At 45.0% G+C, this 26,502-nt stretch overlaps 1 protein-coding gene across 1 annotated transcript in view; it reads right to left on the bottom strand.

The window, feature by feature from the left end:
- COG5 (component of oligomeric golgi complex 5) overlaps positions 1 to 26,502 on the bottom strand; it is a 2,640,594-nt gene that overhangs the window by 407,048 nt on the left and 2,207,044 nt on the right. The window contains exon 16 of the mRNA XM_069629143.1: positions 3,055 to 3,117. Coding sequence (XP_069485244.1) covers positions 3,055 to 3,117 — 63 coding nt within the window. The remainder of the gene's footprint in view (positions 1 to 3,054; positions 3,118 to 26,502) is intronic.

Here is a 26,502-nt window from a genome sequence, read left to right on the forward strand (position 1 = left end):
CGCAGTACTTCTAAAGACAATGACGAGGACCAAGAACATGAGGTAGAGGAAGTGCCTACCTCAAGCACCCAGGGAGAATCATGGGTGTGGCAGTTCTTTACCACTGTTGGGAATGTACCAAAGGCTAAAGCTACCAAAGTGAAAAGCACTGAGTGCAACTTTGTATGAATTTGCGGACTACCTGGACAGTACTCCTACAGGACCACCTCCATTTGCCTCCACACCAAATCCAACCAATGAAATGCTCTCAGAAAGGTTGTTCCTTTCTTAGCAAGTAGTAGGCTGTCTTCCTTCATCTCATCTTCCTCAACCAATACTGTAACCACACAGGCTACTTCTGTGGGACACATAATCCCAGCAGCTACCTTGCAAGCAATAAAAGAGGCTGTTGATCCATATCTTTCGAAGACAACAGTCCTCTGTATATACTGCAACACACCACTCTGCAGGGGGAAGCAATTTCGAAGTGCTTTTGAAGCAGTAATCAAGGAGCATGATAAACACTGCCCCCTACCTTAGATGTAACACACGCACAACATCTTCCCCTGTCAACCTGCCCCTCGATATTATCATTTCCCTCCCCACCTTACGTTCTAACATCTCCTGCAAAAATAAAAATACATCAAACAAAAACAAAAAGAAGGTTCCTTTAGGAAGCACCTTCACAGTTAAAAAATTGAAATAAAAAAATCTTATAGACTCATCTACTTTACATTTCTCAGTAAAGTACATAATCTCAATAACATTTTCCAACATTTCCATTAGCATTTTGTGTTATGGTAATGGAAATAATGTGGCGTTCATCCCTTGTTCCAGGGACTGAAACAGGGGATAACGGCCAGGCAGGCCAAGTTATCGGCCCAATGACGGCTCCGGACCGTTATCCCCCGTTCCAGCCCCTGCAATAGGGCCAATAGGCCATTAGCACCCGGGTTCCCAAAGCGGGAAACTGGGGTTCTAAAAAAAAAAAAAAAAGGATTTTTCTTCCTACACCAGAAGGCCTGCAGTGTCACGCTGAAGGAAAACTCTTTTCCAAGATGGCTACCATGGAAAGGGAAGGCGGGGCTCCAAACAGAGGCCCTCTTCCCTTTCCATGGCAGCCTGCATAAGGCAAAAGCGAGAACCCTATGACCATATTACCATGAGCACATTTTTTTCCCATTAAAACCTATCCCACTTTCGAATAACTTTACCACATAGCCGGTTCCAGGTGGACATGGCCACTTTAACCACATTTGTTGTCCCTCCTGGTCATGGCCAGTAGCCAGATTGTCCGGGTCATGACCTTATGCTATACCTCAGTCACCAAAAGTAGATCACTATTTTTTGTACCTACATTATGACACTTGTCGAAAAATCAAACACGGGCACATTTGCAAAACCATGCTTTAATGTCCTTGACAATGTTCCTTACACAAGTTTGCTGGAAATCCACGTGTTTTATTTTTTCAAAAGTGTCAAAATGTATTTACATACAATAGACATATAACTTAGCACCCACTTGACAAAATCCATTCAGACTTTACACAAACATTCAAGGTTGGGTCTATAATCTTTCTGGAAACTTTTGTCCACGTTCGTCAAACGGCAACAAAGTTATAAGCCATCTAGAAATGTTGAGACCCCCCTCTAATTTAGCCCCCTCTTGACAAAATCCCACCAAACTTTACAAAGACATTTATTCCTAGATTTAAAATCGTTTTGCTGACTTTTCTTTGCAGATTCGTCAAATGGCACCACATTTATCAGCCTTTACAATATTTTGGGACCACCCCTCTAATTGTGTTCCCTCTTGACAAAACTGCTCCACACTTTCCAAAACCATTCAGGTCTATAATAAAATTCCAAAATTTCATGCAGTTTTATTGAGTGGCGCCAAAGTTATAAGCGATCCAAAAACTTCTTTTTAGCAACCCAGTTATGTAAAAATAAGCATGGACGTCCCCGAACATCACAGGACTGTCCCCGAACATCAGGACTGTTCGCCGGACTTCAGGGATGAAAACAACCCTTTTTTTGCTTCTTCCCGCCATATCCTATCCCATCCTGATCACCCCTCACCTCCCCAGAGATTGTTTGATGAGTTTGACAAGTGCAATGATGTGATTTTTAATAGGTTTTTACCACGATGTTCGCGGACACCAGTGGATGTCCGTGAATCCACCATGGCGTGCGTTACCAAAGATCTGACGCGCTTCACGCTTTTCACCATCCAATCAGTGGGCATGTCCGATGTCCACGGACATCATGTCGGCCTCTGGGCCAATTGGGGGCCTGCCCGCGGACCGAACAGGGAAGTGAGTGCACGGACCATACCCAGATATCACACATTTTTTTGGACCTACTTTTGGGCTGTTCAAAAAAAAAAAAAAACTACTGGACAGATTTACACCAAATTTACAAAAGCACGCTTTTGGGACCAAGCCGCCGCTCCTGCTGCAAATTTGGTGAAAATCCGTCCAGCGGTTTGGGCTGTAGATGTGAGCAAATTACGGGCCCTCCCCTACAATTTTGCCCCCCCTTGACGAAACCTCACCAAACTTGCCAGAAGAGTTCAAGCTCGGCCATATACTGTTTTTGCAAAGTTTGGTAAGGATTCATCCAGGGGGAGCAAAGTTATAAGCCACCAAAAAAGTGCACTTCCTACGAGATGAGCAACTTAACCATAACAACATGGTTGCTACCGCAGGCCCTGCAGTGAAGCATGCAAATTAAAATTAAGAGATAAACTGACCCTCGGATATGATATGATATGATATGATATGGCATTTGTAATATATGATACTCTGTGATCACCAGTATTGCAAAACCCCTTATCACAGAACATAGTATTGACATAATGGTAATGATGGCATGCAGCCAGCCTTCAGCTCAAAAATATTATTTAATAAACAATCACATAATATGCATGTAAATAAATATAAGAATAAGTAAGTAAATACATGTAAAACTAATGCCCAGACTTAATTGGCAGGTCTGGAAACAAATGGACAGAATTGCACTAAAACGATCCTTAACTCTTATTAAAATATGTAATCAGATGGTTTAACTTACCTTTAGAGCTGTCCCGATGGTTTGTTCAGCTACTGCCGGGAATGAACTTTGACTGGACACCACCTATGATGATTGCAAAATGAATTATTAAAAAAGGGTACAAATTAAACTTTGTGTAAAAAAAAAGTCACATTGATAATAACTCTTGAGAGAAAATGCTATTGTAAAGAGACAAAAAGGAGTGTTATCCCTGAAATGTTGGTACGGTGGTTGTATGAAAAGTATCAGTTAAGTCACAGATATAAAGTTGCGCAAATAAGCCTTTGTGTGTCACTACGTTGTTTTTCTAGTGCCTCCTAAATCAGCAGCAATCCTCGTGCCCAAATACAATTTAGTTTGTGGTGGTGCGTGCAATAAATGTAGAAATAAATCAATTCAGACCATTATGCACCATTTATTTTTCCAACCCACGGGCTTGGCTATAAGAGCACTGCAGAAATATTCGGGTATATTTGCGCCAATTAGCGCAGTTATAAGCAACTATTTGTGCTATGTATCAATGTATAGGACTGCCTGTGAACAGCGGTCTATGTGGGGTTATTGCAGCTAAAATAGATATTAGTCAATATAATATAATTCAAAGATTTTAAGAATATTTAAGGGGGGCACATTGCTCAATATTCACCCTTATCTATCATATAAGACCATTGCGCACTACTGCTGTGCTAAACACAATATTCTGGTATTTGAGTGCGCACAAGGGGTGAAAGGAACTTGGAAAACATTCTTCCTACAAATACACAGACGATAAAACCACAGTTTCATGATGAGAACAGAAGGTGGTCTGGAATAAACAACAGCTGCCATATAAGCACATTTGGGAAGGAGCAGAGTGGAAGAAGAGAGAGTTATATAGATGGGGCAGATAGCGTTAAATGTAAACTTGTGCACATGCTCAGCATCGGACAATACCAAAGTACTTGCATAGCCTTTGCAAGACGCCACCTCCACCATTCTCATCTTCCCTCCTCTCATTGTTAAGTTTTCCTGCACTCGCCATCTCTCAGTTTGAACTTCACTTCTACCTCTCATGCACATATGTCCATATCCACATCTAGTTCTTCCACTTTCGTTACCTCCTCTGCACATATGACCCCCTCATACACTCACTACACCTATTCATATCTTTCTCATTCTCTAGCCTGCCTTTCTTTCGCCCCAGCATCGGTATTTGTCTTTCTCACAGCTACCTCGGCAAAATGTCCTCACCTCTACCCCCTCATTCTTCCAGTGCTCTCCGCCTCTACCCTTCTCTCACCTCCATCTCTTCCAATATCCCTCTCACCTCCTGCACTACATCCAACCTCATCATCTCCCATTCGACCTCCAACCTCCACTTCACCCCTACTTTGATCAGGTTCTAAAATAAAGTCTCGGTAATCTCTGTCTCACTCTCACATCTATGTATTCCTACATATGACAATTCTCTTGTATTCATGCCTATATCACCCTACCACTATAACTCACACTTCCAGTCATACCTACATCACAGTCTCACTGTCTCCACCTCCCACCCAAACCTTTAATGTGAGCTTAGTCGTGAATTCATGCCTTGCTACAGTCAACAACCACAACCGGCTTTGTTCTCTGTTTCAATGAACTTTGTGGTTATTTAGTGTGCTGTCGCATTGCATGTTGTAAGTTGCCTTCTATTAACCAAGTGTAGACTTGGACACATATACCGTCACCATTAAAAGAACTTGCCAACTGAAGAGAAATAAGTGGGTGAATCGTTCGAAACTTCTAATTATGTTACACCAAATACCTTCATTGAAAGATCTAGTTAGGTTAGACTTTTCTTTTGTGGAGCCTCTTAAATGCACTAATGCAAATGCCTCCCAAATCCACTGTAAGGTCTCCGATTCGTTCTGGCTGATTCGTAATTACAAAAAACAACTGCATAAATTTGGCCTTGAATTGGATTTCGATCCCAAATCCCCTGACCCTGATCTCCCGGTTCCAAGGAGAAAAACCTCTCTTAACAGCCTCCTTCCAAAGCAGAAGTCGGAAGGTCCGCTTCCGATGAAATACAGAGAGTACTGCGATTGTTAGCGGCAATACTTCCAGTAATAACCACTAAGGATCAATGAAGGATCTCCATTTCCCCTGGAATACCAGGGGGGGTTGCCCACTTGATGGGGACTGAAGCCTCAGTGAAATGTTTAGCAGATAACCATATCTTTATGTTGCACAAGACTTGGATGCGGGAGTCCTACTTTGTTGATGGCTTTGAAATTAGCCAGGTTTCTTCTAAAAGAGGGATTTACAGGCATCCGTATGTTGGCCTCCTGATTGGGGTGAATACCACTTGAAACTATTTAGAACTGTCTCGACTGATTGTCTGGATTATGTTCTGGTGGCAGAAGTAGCAGTCAGGTTTGAGGATATTGAATCCTCGTTGTTGGTTGTCTGTTTATAAGACCCCCAACCCCCATCCCCAGATGCCATTCATAAAGCCCTAGCTAATGTATTTGCCAGCTGGATATGGGAAAACAGAGATGGCCCTATCCTTATTGGGAGAGAGGGGGGTTTGAATGCTCGCTGCAGATGCCCCTATAATATCAATTCCTGTGATAATGTTGCCAGCATATCTAGAATGGCTTGCCCCAAGCAACATGCACAGGGTGATAAATGGTTGAACTTCTTGACTGATTGGAACTTGTTTATGATGAATGGCCGCATAACGGGTGACATCCCGGGTTTGACAACGTGGAGGGTGGGAGCAAGCAAGCTACGGTTGTTGATTTCTTTGGCAATCCAGCCTTAATACAGAGTACCTTCCAAATGAGGGTGAACCCCAATGTGAAAAGCCACCACAATATCTTAACCTTAGAGGTCGCAATTAATGCATCTGTGACCATTCATCCTTTTTCTGGGAAGCTGCGAGTTAACCATGCCGGCAACCGGGTGAGCTTGTCGGAGAGAAATATCCAGCTAGTTAATAGCATTTTCCATTCTGGCAAATATGAGGCACTTGTAGATCTGACCAACATCACGCTAGGCAAAATTTAGGGATGGTTTTCAACTACCATATTAGGGCCTTGAAGGATAGATCAGCATGCACAGTACTTCAGTCTGACAAACGCCACCATTATGATAAAAGGCTCAAAGATCGGAAAAGGGAAATGAGACGGGAAAACCGCCAAGTATAAAATAAGACCTACGTCTTAAGTGCCTCTGAGCAAATAAAAATAATTAAAAACAATATCGAAGCTGGATCAAGTAGTGGTGCTATTCTTTAAAACGGGAAGGATGGCGAAAGATGGCTGAGTGCTGTGCTCGGCTGATATGAGGAAGATATGGCAGACATTGGGCGGCGGCTAAGGGAAGTGTAGGTGAAAAAGTTGTCAACCCTGTGAGTGAAGCCCAAAGGATTGACCATGTTGAGACAACTCCATCGAAACTGACCCATGTCGAAACAGGGAATTGGCGAGAGGGTCGCTTTAAGATTCACCTGGAAACCATCTCCCTTAAAATCAGGAAGCTTAAATCATCTAAAGCTCTGGGGCCTGATGGGCTGACTGCAGTAGTGTTAAAAAACGCTCCCGAGCACTGGGTGAAAATGTTAGAAACTCTGTTTGGGAAAGTGATGTGGGAAGGCAGGATTCCTGCCACATGGCTGTCAGCAATATTAATCCCAGTCTATAAGAAAGGCAACCGGATGCTCCCGGAAAATTATCTTCTCTTGGCCATGCTAGACGTACCTGGAAATCTGTTTGCCGCCTTTATAGTGGATCGTCTATAGGCATGGTCGGATTACAAGATTTTAGATCATTTTCAGGCAGGTTTTTGTCCGGGCTCCTCCACAATTCACAATCTGAGGGCTATGGATCTGTTAATTGAGGGTACAAGAATCAAGGGTGGCCCTGGTATGTATGCGCTCTTCGTGGCGAGGCTCTGGGAAAAACACAAAGCTATGGGATGTCCACCAGTATTATTACATTTTGTAAAACTGCTTCACACTGATAATACTGTGCAGGTCAGGCTGGATAATGAGTATCACGGCCTATGGACAACTCTAGAGGGGTCAAACAGGTGTGTAGATTGGCACCTTTTTTGTTTATCAAGTACCTAGCAGACTTACCAGAATATCTAGAGAAGCTGGACACTTGTCCGTATAGGATCAGCTCAGCACATGTTAATTACCTTGCTTATGCCGATGATCTGGTACTTATGGACGTGACATTCACTGGTATGAGAAAGCTTACAGAGGGACTATGGAGTTATGCCATAGAGAACCTGTTAGTTATCAATAGGCAAAAGGCTCAGATAATGTTACTCAATCAAAAAAGAGTGACTCGTCCCGCACTGTTCATTGAGGGGATGAGAATTGCCTACAATGAAAGTTATAGGTACCTGGCGGTAGAGCTGGAGAGCAAAAGGAATTATCCAATATACGCAAAGCTGCTAGAGAAAGGAAAGCAATGTGTTAAGTTTATATATGCTATTTTATGAGTATGGAACTTTACCCACTCATTATTCTGTATGAAGAATTCTGTCAGGTATGTTCCATTTTAGAGTGTTTTCGTTGGAGGCAGGCAGTTTGAGAGCATCAGCTGTGCCACAGGGTTGTGTCTGCTGCCTGTTGTGTTTTCACTTCAATAAACCCATTAACTTTGAATGTGCAGTGCCTGTTTATTCAACATTTCTACATTCCCTACAGTCTCTAACTTTCTTCTCAACCATGCTGTCCATCCCTGGCCACCAATATGACTGTCGCACCAACCTCTTGATACCACTTATGCCCAGATGGCCCTGATGAGCTAGGTCAACCAAGCGAGCTCTAATACTTACAGGGGGAATAATCTTGCATCCTCTTCTCAATATCACACCATTCTCAGACAAATTTAATTCTAACCTAATTTCATAGAATCAATCAAAGTTTCTATCTAGAGACTCCTTCCTGGGCCATCCCAACCTAGTCCACTCCTTCACTCTGGAAAGACACGAATCCTCTAGATCAGCTTCGCCCCACTCTCCTTTCCCCACAGCATTCTCTGTGATATTCGAGATACACAAATCCTCCTCATTCTCTATGCTGGGGACTAGTCCCACCTGATCCAAAGGAAGCCTGGACAGACAGTCAGCAACTACATTGTCTTTGCCTGGAATGTAACTGAGTGTAAAATTGTAACCTTGCAGCCCAATCATCCATCTCGCAATCCTGGGCGAGCCTTTTGCCCAATCACAACTACCTAGTAGTTGTACCAGTGGTTTATGGTCTGATTTAATCAGGAACTCCTGTCCCCATAGAAAACACTTAAAGTGTAAAATGGCCCAATAAACGGCCAAAGCTTCTCTTTCAATTACTGAATAATTGCACTCACCTCCCTTTAATGGTCTGGAAGCGAATGCAATCGTATGAACCTCCTTACCTGAATCTACTTGACACAATGTGGCACCCAACCCAGTCAGGCTCGCATCAACTGAGAGAACTGACTTTCTACCACTGATGAAACTGCCTAGGGAGGGTGCTTTCGATATACTCTCTTTAATGGTGGAAAATGCTTCCTGACATGCTGTTGACCATTTAAAAGACACCCCTTTCTTTAGCAAATTCCTCAATGGTGAGGAAATGGTTGCAAACTTTTCCACAAACTTGTGTTAATATTCGGCCATGCCCATAAAGGATCTAAGTTGATCTTTGTCTGTCGGAGCAGGAACACCACAAATATTCTCTACTAGCTTAACTTTTGGAGATATTCCTTGACTTGAAACCTTATGACCTAAGTATTCAACTTCTCTAAGAGAAATGCGACACTTTTCCCTCTGCACTGTGAGACCAGCTGACTTTAACCTTTGCAGTACATTTCTCAATATACAATTATGCTCAACCTCAGACTCAGCATACACTAGGATATCGTCTTGAAAAACTGCCACATTCTTGAGCCCCTTTAATACTTCTTCCATCACCCTTTGGAAAACTGATGCGGCAGATGCCAACCCAAAAGGCATCCGTAAGTACTTAAAGGTGCCCAGAGGTGTTACAAATGCGGTAACATGTTGGCATTGTTCCGACAGTGGAACTTGATGGTATGCAGCAGATAAGTCAATTACTGAGAACCAACTGGGTTCTCCCAATGTGGCTAGAGTCTCTGAGATGATGGGTAGTGGATGCCTCTCAATGAAGATGTTCTTATTCAAGTCCCTCAGATCGACACACAGCCTTAAGTTTTCGTTGGAGGCAGGCAGTTTGAGAGCATCAGCTGTGCCACAGGGTTGTGTCTGCTGCCTGTTGTGTTTTCACTTCAATAAACCCATTAACTTTGAATGAGCAGTGTCTGTTTATTCAACACAATGCAATTAACTGCGTTGATTGCCGCCTTCAGTAAGAACTCTGCACAGTAGAGCCTTAAGGGCATCCTGAAGTTGTATGAACAATGCTTCTGCCCTGCTGTATTATACAGCCTAGAATCTCTTTAACTGATATGTTTTGGGTTGACAGAACAGAGGCCCGTTTATGGCATTGAATATTGGGACTACCTTATTGTGTTGCGATGGACGTCATCCGTCTTGAATTAGGCCTCTGTTCAATGGCTACCATGCTCTCGATGAGACGTGGCTTACTATACTTTAAGGCCGTAACACACCCTCAGTGTGCTCTCTTAAGATTGGTGGGTTTGGACATGAAAAATAGAGAACATTCTTTGTATGCCAAGTCCATTTTAAATCTGTTCAGCTCAATCAACTGGTCGCCTGATTGTAAACTTGGTTATTGGGAGCTCAGGAAGAAGTTCAAGATAAAAACACTGGACTGTGATAGGATAAAAGATAATTTACACCTTCAGAGTTTGAAATCATATCAGTTCACATCACAAGTGTATACCGCAGGGATAGCGCAACGCTACTTTATGCTATGCCCATCAAGAAACCTCTCTAGGTTCCTACTGCTCCTTTGAATAAATAGATTGCCAGTATTAGCTAACATTGGGGCGGCTAAGAAAATGAAGCGCAGCGAAAGATTCTGCCGTGCCTGTAAAAATCAAAGCTGTCCAGAAACTGAAAAGCACATCTTAACAGAGTGCCCTTCTATGGCACCAGCAATTATGTTAAATCTGGGCAATTGCGTTCACAACTTGACTTGAATCAGTGAGAGTGCCTTTTGCTTGAATACAAGTAATACAAGTAATAAGAGCTTGCAGTTGGCCCTCTATTGTGTCTGGTTATCATTTGGGCAGTTGTTGATATGTGCAGAGCCATACCCTTCACTGAGGTAGTCGGAGAATTATCTGCTATCTGTGGGCTGAAGAAAGAAAATGGGGAAAATTGGGACATTTGGAAAATGTAAGTGGGGGAAATAGGGTAAATGAAATTGAAACTGAGCCTGCTGAGGGCCTTAAGAACGGATGAATTTCCATAAATTCTTTGGAATTCTTGATTGGCTGATGTTTGAGGCCTGAGGCTCCTGTTATTGCTTCTGTGTGTGTCCACTTGTTAGTCTTTCATTGTGCCTGTGCGTTGTTGCTGTTCCATTTTTCCTATTTGTCCTGTTTGCTGTTCTGTGATGCTTGTTTGCTTGGTTTTGGACTCTTGTTTTGGACATCTTGGGATGGTGTGGATGTCTGGAATTTTGGAATGATCAGATGCCTAGAATTGTCAGATATTTTAATGTTATTTTAATTATGAACTTCTCTTCTTAATGGACTTTCGGATGTATATAGATTTTAAACAGTGAGAAATCATGTGGACATTTTGTTTGAAATCTTGTCTGAAATTACATTTTACGTATATGTGTGTATAGTATTTAATTCTAAATTCTGTATTTTGTTCTCGCTTGTTTCTTTTATTTTCTTTATATGTAAAGTCTTTGACTATAACGCATTAAAGTATAAAATAAAATTAAAATAAATATGACGCCTAAGTAAAATGGAGATAAAGTGAACAGGAGGCGCCTGAGAATGGAGAAAATGAGAATGAAAGAACAAGTGGTGCAAGAGCTCAAAAGGCCACAAGTGCAAAAGAATGGTGGCAGGATGTTATGTCAAAGGGTAAATGAGTGATTGGCAGTAAAAACAGTCACAAACAGGGCAAGATAGGAAGATGCCCTTCAGAGCTACTGCCCTTAGGAGAGGATGCCACAGTTGAAGAGGTCCTGGAAAGCAGAAACAAATAATGCAGGGTCCTCACGTGAGCAGGTAAGACAGGATGATGTAGGCAGGTGGGAGGGCTACAGCCCAGTTATAGGCCCAGTGGAGGGGGCGATGAGAAGAAAGGTGGGGCAAGTGAAGTGCCCAGTCCGCTGTCCAGCATAGGAGGCAGCAACTCTGCAAGTGAGCACTTCCTGGTGTAACACGCCAGGTCCTTAACTTGAGAACGCCACACGAGATGATGAAGACAGGTGGGAGGGGCTACAGCCCTGTTCTGAGCCCAGTGGAGGGGGCGGTGAAAAGACCAGAGCAGCGAGTGTCGAGTCTGTGGCCCAGCATGTGAACTGACCACCACCTGATCTCATTCACGATAAAGGATGAAGGCATTCAGAACAACTCTTACAACATCGCCCCCCCAACCCACTGAAACAATGAACTCTCGAAATATAACATTCGAAAAGCTACTTCTATTACTACAACCAATCATCAATGCCACCAACACTAAACACTCAGTCGCCACGGTTTTAGTGGACTTGTTTAACCACACTATACTCAAAGCCATTAGCACAATTGCCCCCCTCAAACTATGCAAAGCCAAACCCCTCGCACATCTAAACTCGTGGTTCACCCCACACCTTAGATTACTACGCAAATCTAAAAGAAACGCAGAAGCACTCTGGAAGAGTCATCCAATAGCCTCAAACAAAGCTTTATAATTGACTCCATTAACTACAAAGAAGCTATCCACAAGCTAAAAATGTTTTTATAATACCCGTATCTTTCAAGCAAAATCGAACTGAGCTCCCTGGCACCTCCACCAGATACCTGCATTAAAGATACCATATGGTGCACCAACATACATACTGAACAAAATAACCATGTTGCAAAATAAAATGGAATTTAAAAAACTCATGATCGCGGGTACTGCCTCTATACCTACGACCTTCACTCCCTCTACAATAACTATGAAACCTTTCAACTTCTCTCCTCTTACCACTAAGAAGGTAGAGGACATAATCACCAAATTAAAACCCTCAAGATGACGGGGAGACATCTGCCCTGCGCCCATCATTAAAGAGGCAGCCAAAGAATTGCCTCCCTTCATCACCTCTCTAATCAACACGTCTTTCGAAACAGGCATAGTGCCTAACAACCTCAAAGACGCCTGGGTCCTCCCGCTTCTCAAAAAGCCCACCCTAGACCCTAATATCCCCCACGAACTATAGACCTATCACTATAGTTCCTTTCCTTTTAAAATTTTAAAAATATTGATAGAGCAGCCTATCTGCAGATTCAAGAGCACTTAGAAACTAACAAACTCCTGGGCCTCAGACAATCTGGCACCAGGCCAAGACATGGCACCAAAACGGCCTTAACTGATTTAAAGATGCAAATTGAGGAGATAAAAGACAAAGGTACTTGCCTTACTCCTAGTACTTGATCTGTTGGCAGCTTTTGACTTAGTAGACCACAAAGTCCTCTGCTCGCACCTAAAGTCAGCAGCCCTCTTTTCCAATAAAGCCACCACGTGGATCCGGTTATTCCTTGATAATAGGTCAATGAGAGTTTTTTCACCATTAGCCTCGGCTGATCCGGCACAAGTTACGTGCAGTGTTCCCCAAGGTTCTTGCGTGTCCCCCACATTATGCAATATATTTACAAAGCCTCTGTTCGATGACCTAGACTATCTGGGTGTCACCTTCAACTACGCAGATGACACCCAGCTACTCATACCCATCTGCGGAGACTATGATGCCGACGCCAAAGTACAACATTTATAGTGTCATTCAGGCTTGGATGGCTAAACATGGATTGTGTCTTAATGACGAGAATACTGAGCTTCTCCTTCTAGGCTCTTAGGTCAAACTCAACATATTAGACAAACAATTTGAAGCTTTTAATATTGACGGCAACTCTATTAAGCTTTCTAAAGATGTAAAAACTCTTAGCATATACATCAACACATCTCTAAACCGATCTAGACAGGTTAATGCGTCAGCCTCCTGTACAGCTTACACCTGTAAGTTAATTACAGCCTGCACAAAGTACCTCTCTACACCCAACTGTATCACTATAGCTAGAGCTCTAGTACTCTCCAAGTTAGACTACTGTAACACACTTTACCTTGGAACCAGTCAACAAAACTTGATAAAATTGCAAGTTTTGCAAAATAATGTCATCAGAGCAGCTCTTAATATTCCCAGATCCCAACACATCTCTGAAGTAAGATGTAACCTAAACTGGCTCTCGGTTAAGCAAAGGATAGCTTTCAAAACCCTCTCATTTACCCATAAATCTCTTGCTAACCTAGCACCAAGCTACCTATCCAAAAACTTGCAGCAAATACCTCTGACCACCCCATGCGGTCGGTGCAGGCACATTGCCTCAAAATTCCTAATTTCAAGCTGCAAAAGGCAGGTGGCAATAGCTTCCCTGTCTAAGCAGCCAAATTATGGAACACCTTACCCCTACCACTAAGACCTGAACATACCTACCGCCCATTCAGGAGGAATATCAAAACCTGGCTTCTGGCCCAAGAACCTTAGCTACCAATAGGCTTTACAACCTTAACCGCCAGCAGACTTTCAAACTGTGCGATATGTAAGAAACATACTCCGGCATCCATGCAATCTATTCCTGCAAAACTTGTAATTTTTATCTCAATCAAATGTATATCTTGTAAATTGTGTAAAATGTTCTATGCTTCTTCGCTCCAACTGTAAATTACGATATCTTCTATTCATGCCCTTTGTAAACTATATAAACTTTTATCTATGACTTTGTACCTTCTGTAACTGCCTATGTAAGAAGTGCGCCCAGATGCCTACAAGCTTGGAGCGCCATACAAATAAATAAAATACAAATACGCATGCACAGGAGGCAGTGCCTCTGCAGGTGAGTGCTTCCTGGTGAAACACACCATTTCCTCACATGAGTTACTTGCCTGTAACTGTTGTTCTCCACTCCCACATGGGTCTGGCATGGATTCACACGCTCATGAATATTCCCGGTCATCAGACTGGGAATCCTCAGTAAAAGAGAAAGCAGTCTTGCTTTAAGAAAAACTCAAAACTGCCTTTCTAACAATAACCAATCACTGTAGGCCGGGTCATATTGCACCAATCCAATGACGATCGTCTCCCTAAGGCCCTCCCCTGGAGGCTATCTTTAGATTCAAAGCACACAAGGTGTCAGTATGAAACCAGAAGAGCCAAGCGGGGAAGGAGGGAGAGTCGCATGTGAATCCATGACAGACCCATGCTGGAGAACAACAATTAAAAGGTAAGTAACTTGTTCCTTCTCCAGCATGGGGTCTGGCATGGATTCACATGCTCATGAATATGATTACGTAGAAGTACATATACATAACGACAGGAGGTGGCAAGGCTCAACAGAAGAAATACAATTAACCCTGGAACAAACTCACCTCAAACTAGCAGGCTGCATAGCACTGCCTGGCCGACTCTGGATCTCTCCCTGGAATCCCTGTCGGCACAGTAGAATCACATGATGGTGTGTGTCGACCTCCACATTGCAGCCCTGCAAATGTTGTACCAGTGATGGCTCTGGTGCAGTGGGATCTCGGCTGGCCTGGAAGGGGTCTGTTGGCCAGATGGTGACAGTGCATGATGCAGCCAGAGAGCCATCTGGATATGGAGACTTTAGATAGAGCCTTCCCATGATTCACAGGACCACAATGAACAAAGAGTTGAGATGTCTTCTGGTAAGCCTTTGTGCGTGGCGCAAATAACTTAAGGCAGGAGCAACGTCCAGCGTATGCAGCGACCTTTCAGAGGGCAAAGAAGGATTCGGAAAGAAGAGTGGAAGCACCCAAGGTTCGTTAAGGTGGAAGTCAGAAGGGACCTTTGGGATGAAGGATGGATGTGTTCTCAGCACCACCTTTGTAGCATGGAAGGATAGGTATGGGTTTTTGCAGGATAAGGCCTGGATATCCCCGATCCCGCTGGCCGATGTGACGGCCACCAGGAAAGCAGTCTTCCATGAGAGAAACTTCAGACAATCTTGGTGCAAAAGTTCGAAAGGAGGCCCCAAAGCCTTGCAAGCACAGTGTTGAGTTGGAGGCTTGACTGGTTGAAACATTCTGAAGAGGCCCTTTAGGAACTCCTTTACTAGCCTGTGTGACCACAACAACGCTCCGCCTGGCGACCATGTGTATCAGGAAATGGCAGTCAAATGTACCTTTATGGATGCATGAGCCAGGCCCGACTTGGCCAGCGAAAGCAGGTATGGTAGAATTTGGGGAGCTGTAACCTGGACAAGAACGATCCTTTGGGCTGTGCACTATATTGTGAACCGTTTCCATTTGTGTCTGTAACACTGAAGCCTAGAAGACGCCCTAGCCTTTGCCAGGACCTTCCTGTAGTCTAGCAGGATGTCACAGTGTCCAAATTCTAGAGCTGCAGGAGCCAAGCCGTGAGGTTCAGTGACGTTGGGTCGTGATGCAAGATGGATCCCCCTTCCCTAGACAGGAGGTCCGGAAGAGGAGGCAATCTGACAGCTGGTGCTATCGCCATGAGGAGCAGCTCCATGTAACAGATTTGCCGTGGCCATGCCGGGGAAATGTGGATTTCCTTGCGGCAGCAGCGTTTACGCGTGTTGACCATATGTGACAGCAGTGGTATTGGGGTAACGCATAAAAGAAGAGGCCTTCCCATGTGAAAGAGAACGCATCTCCCGTGCTCCCCTGCTGGGGAAATCTGCTAACAAACCTCTGGCATTTCGTATTAGCTGCTGTCGCAAACAGGTCGATCTGGGGTATGCCCTGCATGTTGAAAAGATGTGATGTCTGAGCTTGCTGTAGTTTCCATTCGTGTCAGGATCGGAGCTCCCCGTTGAGCGAGTCCGGCATCGTGTTCTTGATGCCAGCCAGGTGGAAAGGTATGAGAAACATGCCCTGAAGAATGGCCTAATGCCACAGCGCTTGTGCTCCCATGGAGAGAGCCGGAGACAAGTTTCCGCCCTGCTTCCGGGTGCAGAATATTGTGGTCATATTGTCTGTGAAAATCCTCACCACATGCCCCTGCAGAAGTGGCATGAAGTATTTAAGAGCCCAGAACACGGCCCCTAGCTCTAGGATATTGATATGCAGGATCTTCTCCTACAGAAGCCAAAGCCCCTGGCGTGAGACTGGCAGGTGTGCCCCCCCCCCCCACCCATCTGTCCAGGCTGATTGTCTCTAGAAACAGAGAGGCTTGAAACAGGGTCCCTTGGGTGAGGTGCTTGTGCACCCCCCGACCAACAAATGGATTGTCTGAATTCCTTGTTGAGGGCCTTACTTTCTGTCCACTTGACATGGAGCCCCCTGGCATCCAAGAATTCTTGTAGCGGCCTCAGCTAGAGCCGGCAGAACGGAATCAGGTGAATGCAGGACCACATCATCCCTAGAATCGACTTGATGATGCTGACCCCTATGACCTTTGTTGCTGTCAGCTAACTGACCTTGCCCAGTATGGACGCTAACCTCTCTTTCGAGGGGAACTCCAGGGATGCCACTGTGTTGAGCCGAGCACCCAGAAACAGTGCGTCTAGTGATGGTACCAAGCAGGATTTTAGATAGTTGATGGAAAACCCCAGAACTGTTAGGAGGTGAATGACTTCCTCTGTGTGCTGCACTGCCAGCTCTTGAGTAGGGGATTGGACGAGCAAGTCCTCTAGGTATGGGTAGACCTGAATTCCTTTGAGGCGCAAGTGGCCCACAACCGGTGCCAGGCACATTGTGAACACTCTCAGTGCTGATTTTAGCCTGAAGGGAAGCATCTTGAATTGGTAATGACACCCCAAGACCACAAAGCAAAGATACTTTCTGTGCTTTGGTTATATGGGAATGTGTAAATAGGCATCCTCCAGGTTCAGTTTCGCCATGAAGTCCCCTTTTTCCAGCTGGTCGTGACCATCCTGAACTGAACTTTAGAGACTTTAGGTACTCGTTGAGGCGTCGCAGGTTAAGGATTGGGCGCCATCCTCCTGACTTCTTTCGGACTAAAAAGTATCTGGAGTATACTCCAATGCCTCTGCAGTGAGGGGGAACGTGTTCTATCGCCCCCTTTCTTTAACATTGCCTGCACTTCCTGCAGCAGTTGTTCCATGTTCAGCTCCCTATTTGCCACTGGAGGAATGTGTGGACACCTGTGTTCAAATTCCAGAGTGTGCCCTTGGCCCACTATGTCTAGCACCCACTCGGTGGTGGCGATGTTTTCCCACTCCTTGATGTAATGTGTTAAGGACCCTCCTCCCCAACCAGGGTTCGAAAGTGGGGGTCTGCCTGTGCCTGGTCAGTTTTCTTGGGCGATTGCGCCGTTGCTTGTGGATGATGCCAGCGTTGTGCTCCCCCGCCAAAAGCCTGAGACCAGCCTCTGCACGACTCTTGCGACAAAGGGCTGGCGGTAGGACGATGTCGGTTAGCCTTTAGACGGTCTGAACTTTCCTCTGGAAGAATGAAAGGGCGATGTTCGCCATTGTTGGAGGATCCCCAGGGACATAGCCATTTCTGTCTGTCTGCGTTCCCTGCAATGCATCGTCCATAGCCTTGCCGAACAGGTTCTCCCCATCGAAGGGCATATCGACAACCTTCGACTGCACGTCGTGCCTGAAGTTTGTGGCCTTGAGCCACCCTTGTCTTCTCACAGCCACTCCCATCTGCCGGAAGCCTGAGTCTGCCACATCCAGGGCCACTGTGATGGCATGATCGAACGCTAGCTCCCCTTCTTGAAATGGAGCTAGGGCCTGCGTCTTTTTGTCATCAGGGAGAAAATCACTGATTGGACCCAGCTTATACCATAGCTCTCTATCGTAGTGTGGCATTATTGCCAGGGTGTTTGCAGCATTAACTGTGGAGGCAGCTGCATATATAATGTGCTTGCCCATGGCATCAAGTTTCTTACATTCTTGGTCTGGGGGAAGCCGAGACTTCGAGCACGGATTCGCCAACCTCCTGCTTGCTGCAGCTGAGACCCCAGATTCTGGGGATGGCTGGGATTTTAGGCACTTGGGTTCCGAGTATGGAAGCCTATACTTCTTCTACAACCTATCCCGTCTAGGTGGAGCTGAGTTCGGGGCCTTCATAAGGGCCAGGCACTCCTCCCACACGTCATCCAGGAGTGAAATTGACGTTACTGTCTTTCTGGATGAGGCTCTTCTCTCATACAAGAATCCCTTCTTCTTCTCCTCGGGTACCAAGTTAAACAAGGTGGAAGCCCTTGCTAACATGGAGTGGGAGGAACCCATTGGACGGGGACGCCCTGGCGGTGTCGTCTGCGTTTAGCGGTGCGTCATCGGCTGTTATGAAGTCATCAAATTCATCCGTATCATCCGCTGTATCCTCCGCCGCTGTGTCCGTAGGGGCACGCCCTCCACTATGGGTGGTTTTGCCTGTCTCGGAATAGATGAGAGAGGTAGATGTTTTGGTCTTGGTTGTCATCCGGGATGGGTTCCACTGGAGCCAGCTGTGGAGGCATGTGCTGTTGTATTTCCACCACAAGAGTGTGTAGGGTAGTTAAGATGTCCAGGGACAAATCTCTAGAGCTCGATGGTGTCTCTCTCGACGGGCCAGTACCCTCCACTGGACGAAAATGCTCCCTCAAGGGTTAAACCCTGGGTCGTCGTCCTCTAGGTCTGATACACAGCCTTCCTGCAATTCTTCTTCAGAACTGTAAATAACACTGACTGGGCCCACCCTTCTCTTATCCTGCTCCCCTTGTCGAGGAAGAGAGGAGATTGGGGACTTTATTGACTGTGTAGTTGCGGTTACGGGACCTGTAGTCGTGGTTGGTGCTGCAGTCGCTGGTCGATGACGTACTATAAGTACTTCGGTCTCTTGGTGGATGACAAACTGAAATGGTCGCTGCTTTGGGAATTTGGATATTCTAAAACAATGAAACTACTTGGTCCTATTAATACGTTTTTGGGTCACCAAAGGGGCCATTCTGTGAAGTCTATACTGTCACTTCTAAGGGCGCAGAAGTAGGACATTAATACAATGGTGGCAATTTAATCATTAAAGACTTTTATTAATACCACAAAAAGGAAAGCCTACGTACCCTACTTACTATGAGGGGATTCCCTACCTCAACAGAAATTCTAAGGACCTGGTCAGGATGTGCATAAAGTAAAATATCCACCGTCCTGCTTCTAAACCTATTTCCACCCGTTACACTAATCAAGGAAAACTGGATGTCTCCTTGCTTACAGGAGGAGGTCTTTCCCACTCTGGATGCCGACTCCCAAAAGCGCAGCTCCTCTACAAATAATGTATATAGTTCAATGTACAAACCAATACTGACAAAACCCAGCTCCCCAATCTACTGTAGAGAACCTCTTCCTGGACTCCAGTTCCCTTTCTCCCATAAACAAAAGTTACCCCCAATCTTCTGGCGGGATCCTCCTCCCCAGCCGTGGCACACAATAATCCTTTTCCGTTGTTTGGCAGGCTGGGTTCACTAACCTGCTAGGCCTTACTGTGGACTTTTCAAATGGTGTATCAAGTCTGGTTTGCTAGCCTGCCTGATATTCACAGCTTTTAGTTTTCTTGCACTGAAATGGGCCTTTGACCCTTATCCATTCTACTGATGGGCCGTGTCCGTTTCTATCTGGGTCCAAGACCCTGTTCCTTTGCTTTAACGGGGTCCTGTTCGCACTTTAATTATTGTCTATTTGGGCAGCCCTGGTATACTCTCCTGCCACGTACTATCCCTTGTATAAGAGTATGCGCCTTCGCTGTTATCTCTTTGTACCCCTTGATATGGGTCTATCTGTTTCACCAAGTTCTCATATCTGTAGGTTTCCTCTTTCATCCCTTTGCAATCTTCAGGTATTTTTTATGTATAGTTTACAAAGTTTTTATCAACTGGTATCAGATTCCCTTCACCCCCTGTGCTCTTCGGGATGTTTTCATGTCACTTACAAAGTTTGCATTAGTCTGTATGGGACCCTTTTGTCCCCTTGTGCTCTTCAGGATGCTTTCACAATGTTGCTTAATTCCTTTAGCTCCCTTAATGCTCACTGAATGGACCAACCTTTTCCCAACCTTTGGGAAGTCTCTGAACAGTCTCTGGTCCCTTCTGCGGCTGGAGCGGAGCTTCGTCCTTGCTCCCACGCTCAGCGTTCTCCTGTCTGCAGCTCCACAGCTCCAGCTTCTGTATGCCTTTGGCTGCCCGCATCCTCAACCTCCTTCTGCTTTCGCTGGTCGGGCTTCCCGCTTCTCTGGCCAAGGCCAGGTCCATCTTTGCAGGACTTCCTGGATACTTCCGACCCTGCGCGTCTCGGCTTTCAGCCTTCGGGTCTTTTGCTTCAGTGCGACCGTCTCACTCCCTTGGCTTGATGGAATGCTAAGTCCTTCCTTCCCTTTTTATGATCAGGGTTCTTGTTGGATGACTGTACCGCGTGTGTTGGTTCCACGGTGGGCATTCTCTTCCTCATCACAGTGATGTTTTTCATACAGCTTAGGTGAGTCTCACTCTTCCGCATCTCAGTCCTTTCATGGACACCCTCTACCTTACTGCAATACACAGTGGTGTGGGGGACCAGACAGACTTAAGTGGGGTTCAATGAAGTTTTTGATACTGTGATGAATCAGTGATGATTCCCCCAGAAAACCTGGCATGGGACCCTTCTCATGTGGCCAAGGAAAGGCAGACGCTTTCTGATCTCCGACCCTGGGGGTGGTGTTCTGCGGGAGGATCACATGAGGGCGAAGCATGTCAGGAGGAATGGGAAAGCCCCTTATTCAAGTTTCCTCTGACACCCCAACCTTCTAATGGCTTATTGCAAAACAGAAGGCGTTAGACAGACACATTTATTCATTTAGCAGCTTGTTAATGGGAATGACCGACACCTGAGGGAGACTGAGAGGCTTAAAAAGCACCCCCAGGTGCAGGCCATTAGTGAGCACGGAGAGCAGTGTAAGCAGCAGAAACAGAAATTGGAGGAGGGAGAAGATGCCGGGACCATTGTTGAGCAAAGAACAGTAGCCACTCCTGAGAGGGTCTTTGCCTCCAGAATCCTTAATTGCAGAGGCCGCACAGTGGGAAGCATGAGCATGGGAAGCATGCCCTCTGAAGCCCTGTTTTGCAGAGGCCTTGCAGCGGGAAGCAAAAGTGTGGAAAGCTTTCTTCCCCACAACTCAAAAGAACACTACCAGGGGTAAGTAACTTGTTCTTCGAATGGATTGTGTCCTCCAACGTATTCCTCGTCGTTGACAGACTCCCAAAGCATGATAGGAGGAGGGAGATGAATTTAGACATGCAGAACTTTCAGAGGGCAGAATAAAGGACTACCTTACCAAAAGCAACATCCTGAGCGTGGGAAGTATCCAGAGAGTAATGCCTAGTAAACGTATGTATAGATGACCATGTTGCCGCAACACAGATGTTCTAAATAGGGACCCCTCTCTGCAGGGCAGTAGAGGTGGCCATGCCCATGCTGGAATGGGCACACAAACCCACAGGAGGGTCCTTGCCTGCCAGCCTGTAGGAAAGCCAGAATGGTGGCTTGAATTTGATAAAACCAAAATATCTTATAAAAATTGGCTAAAATTGCACAAGCACAAACAGAATATGTTACAAGAAGATGCTGAAGCAATCTTAAATCTTATGACAAACAGAAATTTAGCCAAATATTGGGAGGCTATAAATAAAACGGAAGCTCCCCAAAAAGCGCTTCTCTCAAGTTTAGTACCAGAGGCACTTTGGATAAAGCATTTTTCAGACTTGTTCGCAAAACAAACTAACAACAGCTATGAATTAGCAGAAGCTAAAAAAGATTGGGAGCTCCAAATTACCGAACAAGATATACTAACGAATATACAAAAACTTAGTGCCTCAAGAGCCCCAGAACATGATGGGCTTACCAACTACCTCCTAAAGAACACCCTGAAGCTTGGTCAAAGAACACCCTGAAGCTTGGTCAAAGTTCTGTTTTAATCTGTTCCAGAACCTACAAAAGAATAAAAGAGTTCCAACTTCGTGGAAGATGGTTATCATAGTGCCCATATTTAAAAAAGGAGATAGAAGCCAGCCAGGAAACTTCAGACCAATTGCTCTCCTGGACGTACTAGGTAAAATCTTTGCAACTCAGATTTTAAATCATTTGATCAAATGGATAAACGAATCAAAGAACTTTGATATCAGACAAACTGGGTTCGTGAAAGGAGTCGGCTGCTCATTAAATCTGCTGATGCTTAACATTTTGAAAATGGAAGCAATTAAGAACAACAAGAAGGTTTATGTAGCTTGTGCCTTTGACAGTGTGGATAGACAGATCCTATGGAGAAAACTTGAACACCGAAACTGCCCAGGCAATCTTCTAACACCAATACATGAATTACATTCAGAAATATCAATACGCATAAGGCTAAACCAGGCTGGTTTGCTTTCCTCTTCAATCCTAACATCACGAGGGGTCAAGCAGGGCTGCCCGTTGGGGGCAACTCTGTTTAATTTCTTAATTTCCGACGTAGACGAAGCATTGTCAGAAGTTCGATCCTTTCCTCCTAAGGTAAATGAAAGAACTTTTCATCATATGGCCTATGCTGACGATATGGTTATCTTAGACCAAACACCGATCGGACTACAGCAAAAGCTAACAGCATTAGAAATCTACATGGAAAGAAACGGACTAACAATTAATCCAACTGAAACCGAGATCCTGACCTTCCAAAATCTAAGGACAAAGAAGAGGAAAAAAGAACCTAAATGGTATATTGGAAACAAGCTAATAGCCCGAGCAACCCAGGTTCAGTACTTGGGAGTAACAATCAGCTCAAACATAAATGACGATCCAATGACCCAAAAGATCAAGCAAAAATGTAGAATGTTAACAGCCCAAGGAGCTGTTATTAACAACAAATATGGGAAGTTCAGTCTGAAACCTGTCATGGACTTTTATCGAGCCAAAGTGATACCGTCGCTAATATTTGGAGCCAAAACCATGCTTGGATGCTCGCACACAATCTGGCCATGGTGTTAGAATACTTTCTGGTCCAGGATTCTGCGATTACCGAAAGGGGCACCGATCGCGTGTCTTCGGTATGAACTTGGCATGATTTCAAAAAAATGCCCAAATTCAATGGAGTACTCTAACCTTATACCGGAAGATCATGGGAGCGGATAACTATCCCCAGTTCCGAATTCTAAACTCTGGAGGTTTGGAGCAGAGAAAGTCTATTCTTGGTACGTGGAAGGATTCATGTGCAAAAATTTTCAATGATTTGGCATCGGATCTGCACACACTAATCCATAACCCAAACAACATTAAAAAAAAGCTATGGGACCAGGACTGGTTCGAAACATCAGAACAGCGAAGAGCTCATCGATGCATGAAGAACGCTCCTATAGAAGCACGAGAATGCCAGAAATTCCTAAATATCTTGAAATCTTCCCTTCCAACTATAAAAGAAGATCTTTTATGATGTTCCGTTTAAATCTGTATCGAACGAAGGAAAAAATAAACATCTGGAACAAATCTGTAATAATTGATGATGAGTGCCGTTTCTGCAAAAAAGACAAAGAAACACTAAAACATCTCGTTCTGACATGTCCTAAGTTTAACGAAATAAGACAATCCATCCTTAAAAGAGTAAACGTTTTAACAACATGCCGAAGCATAGAAAAAGCATGGAGTTTACTCCATGAAGGAGACCTTAAACAAGTAACTTTTGCCTTAACATTCTTTTTGGAGGCTATGGAAAAATCTCTAATCAAGGAAGAAAATAATTTGTGAAACTGGAAGGAGGGTTCTGGAAGAAAACTGGAGGGAGGGTTCCCTTTCCATTTCCTATCCGTTTACTCTTTCCTTTTCTATCCTATTCCTTTATTAGCTTTGTCTCCTCATACGGACAGGGAGAGACTGATGTCTGAGAAACCGGGTTGATTCCTTTTATTCTTTTTCTTTTTTCAATCATGTTGATTTGTTTTCTTTTGTTCTTGGAAAAACTGTATTTTAAAAGTTTGTAATGAACTACTAAAATAAAAAAAAAAGAAAAAGCCTGTAGCATTCAAAAATAGTGAGGATGATCCACCTTAAAGGTCTTTTTGGAAACAACCTGGCCCAGTCCGTGTCCGGTGTACCCTACAAAGAGTTGGTTGTCCACTCTCAATTTGGACATCCTGGAAATATAAAAGCTCACTGCTCTCCTAGGGTTCAACTGATGTAGCCTTTCCTCCTCCTTACAAGGATGAGGAGGAGGGTAGAATGCTGGTACCACAATTTTCTGCCGTAGGTTAAAGTCTGAAACCATTAGGCAAGAAGGAGGGCTTCGCCCTCAAAACAACCTTGTCCTTGTGGAATATAGCAAAGCGTGGCTTGGAAGAAAGCGGTTGCAACTTGCTCACTCTTCTTGCAGATGTAAGGGCAACTAACAGTATAGTCTTAAAGGTCAACAACCTCAATGGTCATGACTGCAAAGGTTCAAAAGGAGTACCCATCAGAATTTTTTTTTTTTTAAACGTGTTTATTTTTTGTTCGACAGACACACAGGAGAACGTACATTACAGCAAACAAAATCTTAGCAATTTATCAAGCCTATTAGTCCCTTTTCTTTCAGCTAGCCCTCCACCCGCTTCCGTTAACTCTCAGTCTTCGCCCAACTCTCGCTCTTCCGCTCGCTGTACCATGTCTGTGCATTCGGCCGATAAGCCGTTTGCCGCTGCACAAGGCTTGAATGTTAGAGCCGGGTAGCTCTCATCATAGTCTATTAATTGCCGCTGTGATTTTCTCCGCTATGAAAATGACCCATAATTTTAGCCACCACAAGATCATCAGAGGGCCTTCCGGCGATTTCCATGTTCGTGCTACCGTGATCTTGGCAGCCAAGAGTAGCTGAGTTAGGAGGGCTGCCGTTCTGCCAGATTTTGGGTATGTGCCTGGGATCGGGGCTCCTACTAGGATTGCTTCTGGCTCCAGGGCCAACGTGATCCTCGTTATGTCCGCTATCGCCAGCGTGCATTGGGACCAGAACTTTGCGACCACTGGGCATGACCACCACATATGTATGAATGATCCCGGGAGGCCACATTGGCGCCAACATCGGGGGTCTAAGGACTGGTTAATGTGGTGTAGTCGGAGTGGAGGATAGCACCATCTTAAGAGTAGTTTATGGGCACACTCTCGATTAGTGATGCAGCAGGAAGAGGATCGGGTACGTGACCAAATGTCTATCCACGTCTGATCCTCTATTGAATGATCCAAGTCCGTTTCCCATTGTGTCATGTAGGTCGCTCTGGTAATGAGGAAGTTTGTCTGCAATAGCTTGTATATCATTGAGATTCGACCTTGGTGTGGGGGGGGTCTGCGAGTGTCAGCCCATATGGGGTCCAACTCTCGAGTAGCTGCCAGGCGAATTGATGAATGGGAGAACCAATGTCGTAGCTGTGCATATGAGAATCTGTCTGTTTCCCTTAAGTTAAAGGTGCTCTTACATTGTTCAAAGGTGAGAGGGCAGTTTCCTTCAAAGAGCTGGCCCAGGGAGCTAAGACCTCCTGCGATCCAGTTGTTAAAATTCGCGGGGTGGGCTCCTGGTGAAAATGTCGGGTTATGGAAGACTGGGGCTGATGGGCCCAGGTCTCTCGGGATGCCCCTATATTTGCGTGTCCATTCCCAGGCTTTCAGGGTGTGCTTGGTGGAGGATAGCGTGGCTGGCCATGTTCTCCTTGAGGCGGGAGATAGATGTAAAAGGAAGCGGAGGGGGAGAGGTAAGCAGGATTGTTCCACCTCTGTCCATCTTGGTCGATTCGAGCTAATGATCCAGGCTTGCGTGCGGGCTAATTGCGCCGCTATCTGATATTTCTGGAGATCCGGGACTCCCAGGCCTCCTAGCTGTGGACTAGTCAGCATCGTTTTCAGTGGGATTCTTGACTTTTTACCCTTCCAGATAAAATGTAACACCTTCCTCTGGAGACGTTGAAGTGGTGGCCTGGGGATCATAATAGGGAGGGCTGAGCAAGCATAAAGGAGTCATGAGAGGAGGTTCATCTTACACGCCGCTATACAGCCCAGCAGTGAGATCTCCTGTGAGCGCCAACGATCGAGGTCTTCTTCCAGAGACGTAAATAATGGTTGAAAATTCGCCCGATAGGTGTCCTCCGGACGGGCCGTGATCTGGACTCCCAGGTAGGGTATTGCCTTTTCCGACAGTTGGATCGAGCAGAGGGCTTCAAACGACACTTTATCCTCCGAGTTCAGTCTCACCCCTAGGACGGATGATTTAGTCAAGTTTATAGCGAATCCTGACGCTCTACCGAAGGAGTGAATTTCCGCCAGGGAGGATCTTAGCGATTGGGCGGTGTCTGTTATGGTTAGCATCACATTATCCGCGTATAACGCTATTTTATGTTGGGTAGGGCCTACT

Source organism: Ambystoma mexicanum, chromosome 12 (assembly GCF_040938575.1).
Source record: "Ambystoma mexicanum isolate Mex_15411 chromosome 12, UKY_AmexF1_1, whole genome shotgun sequence".
Taxonomy (NCBI): Eukaryota; Metazoa; Chordata; class Amphibia; order Caudata; family Ambystomatidae; genus Ambystoma; species Ambystoma mexicanum.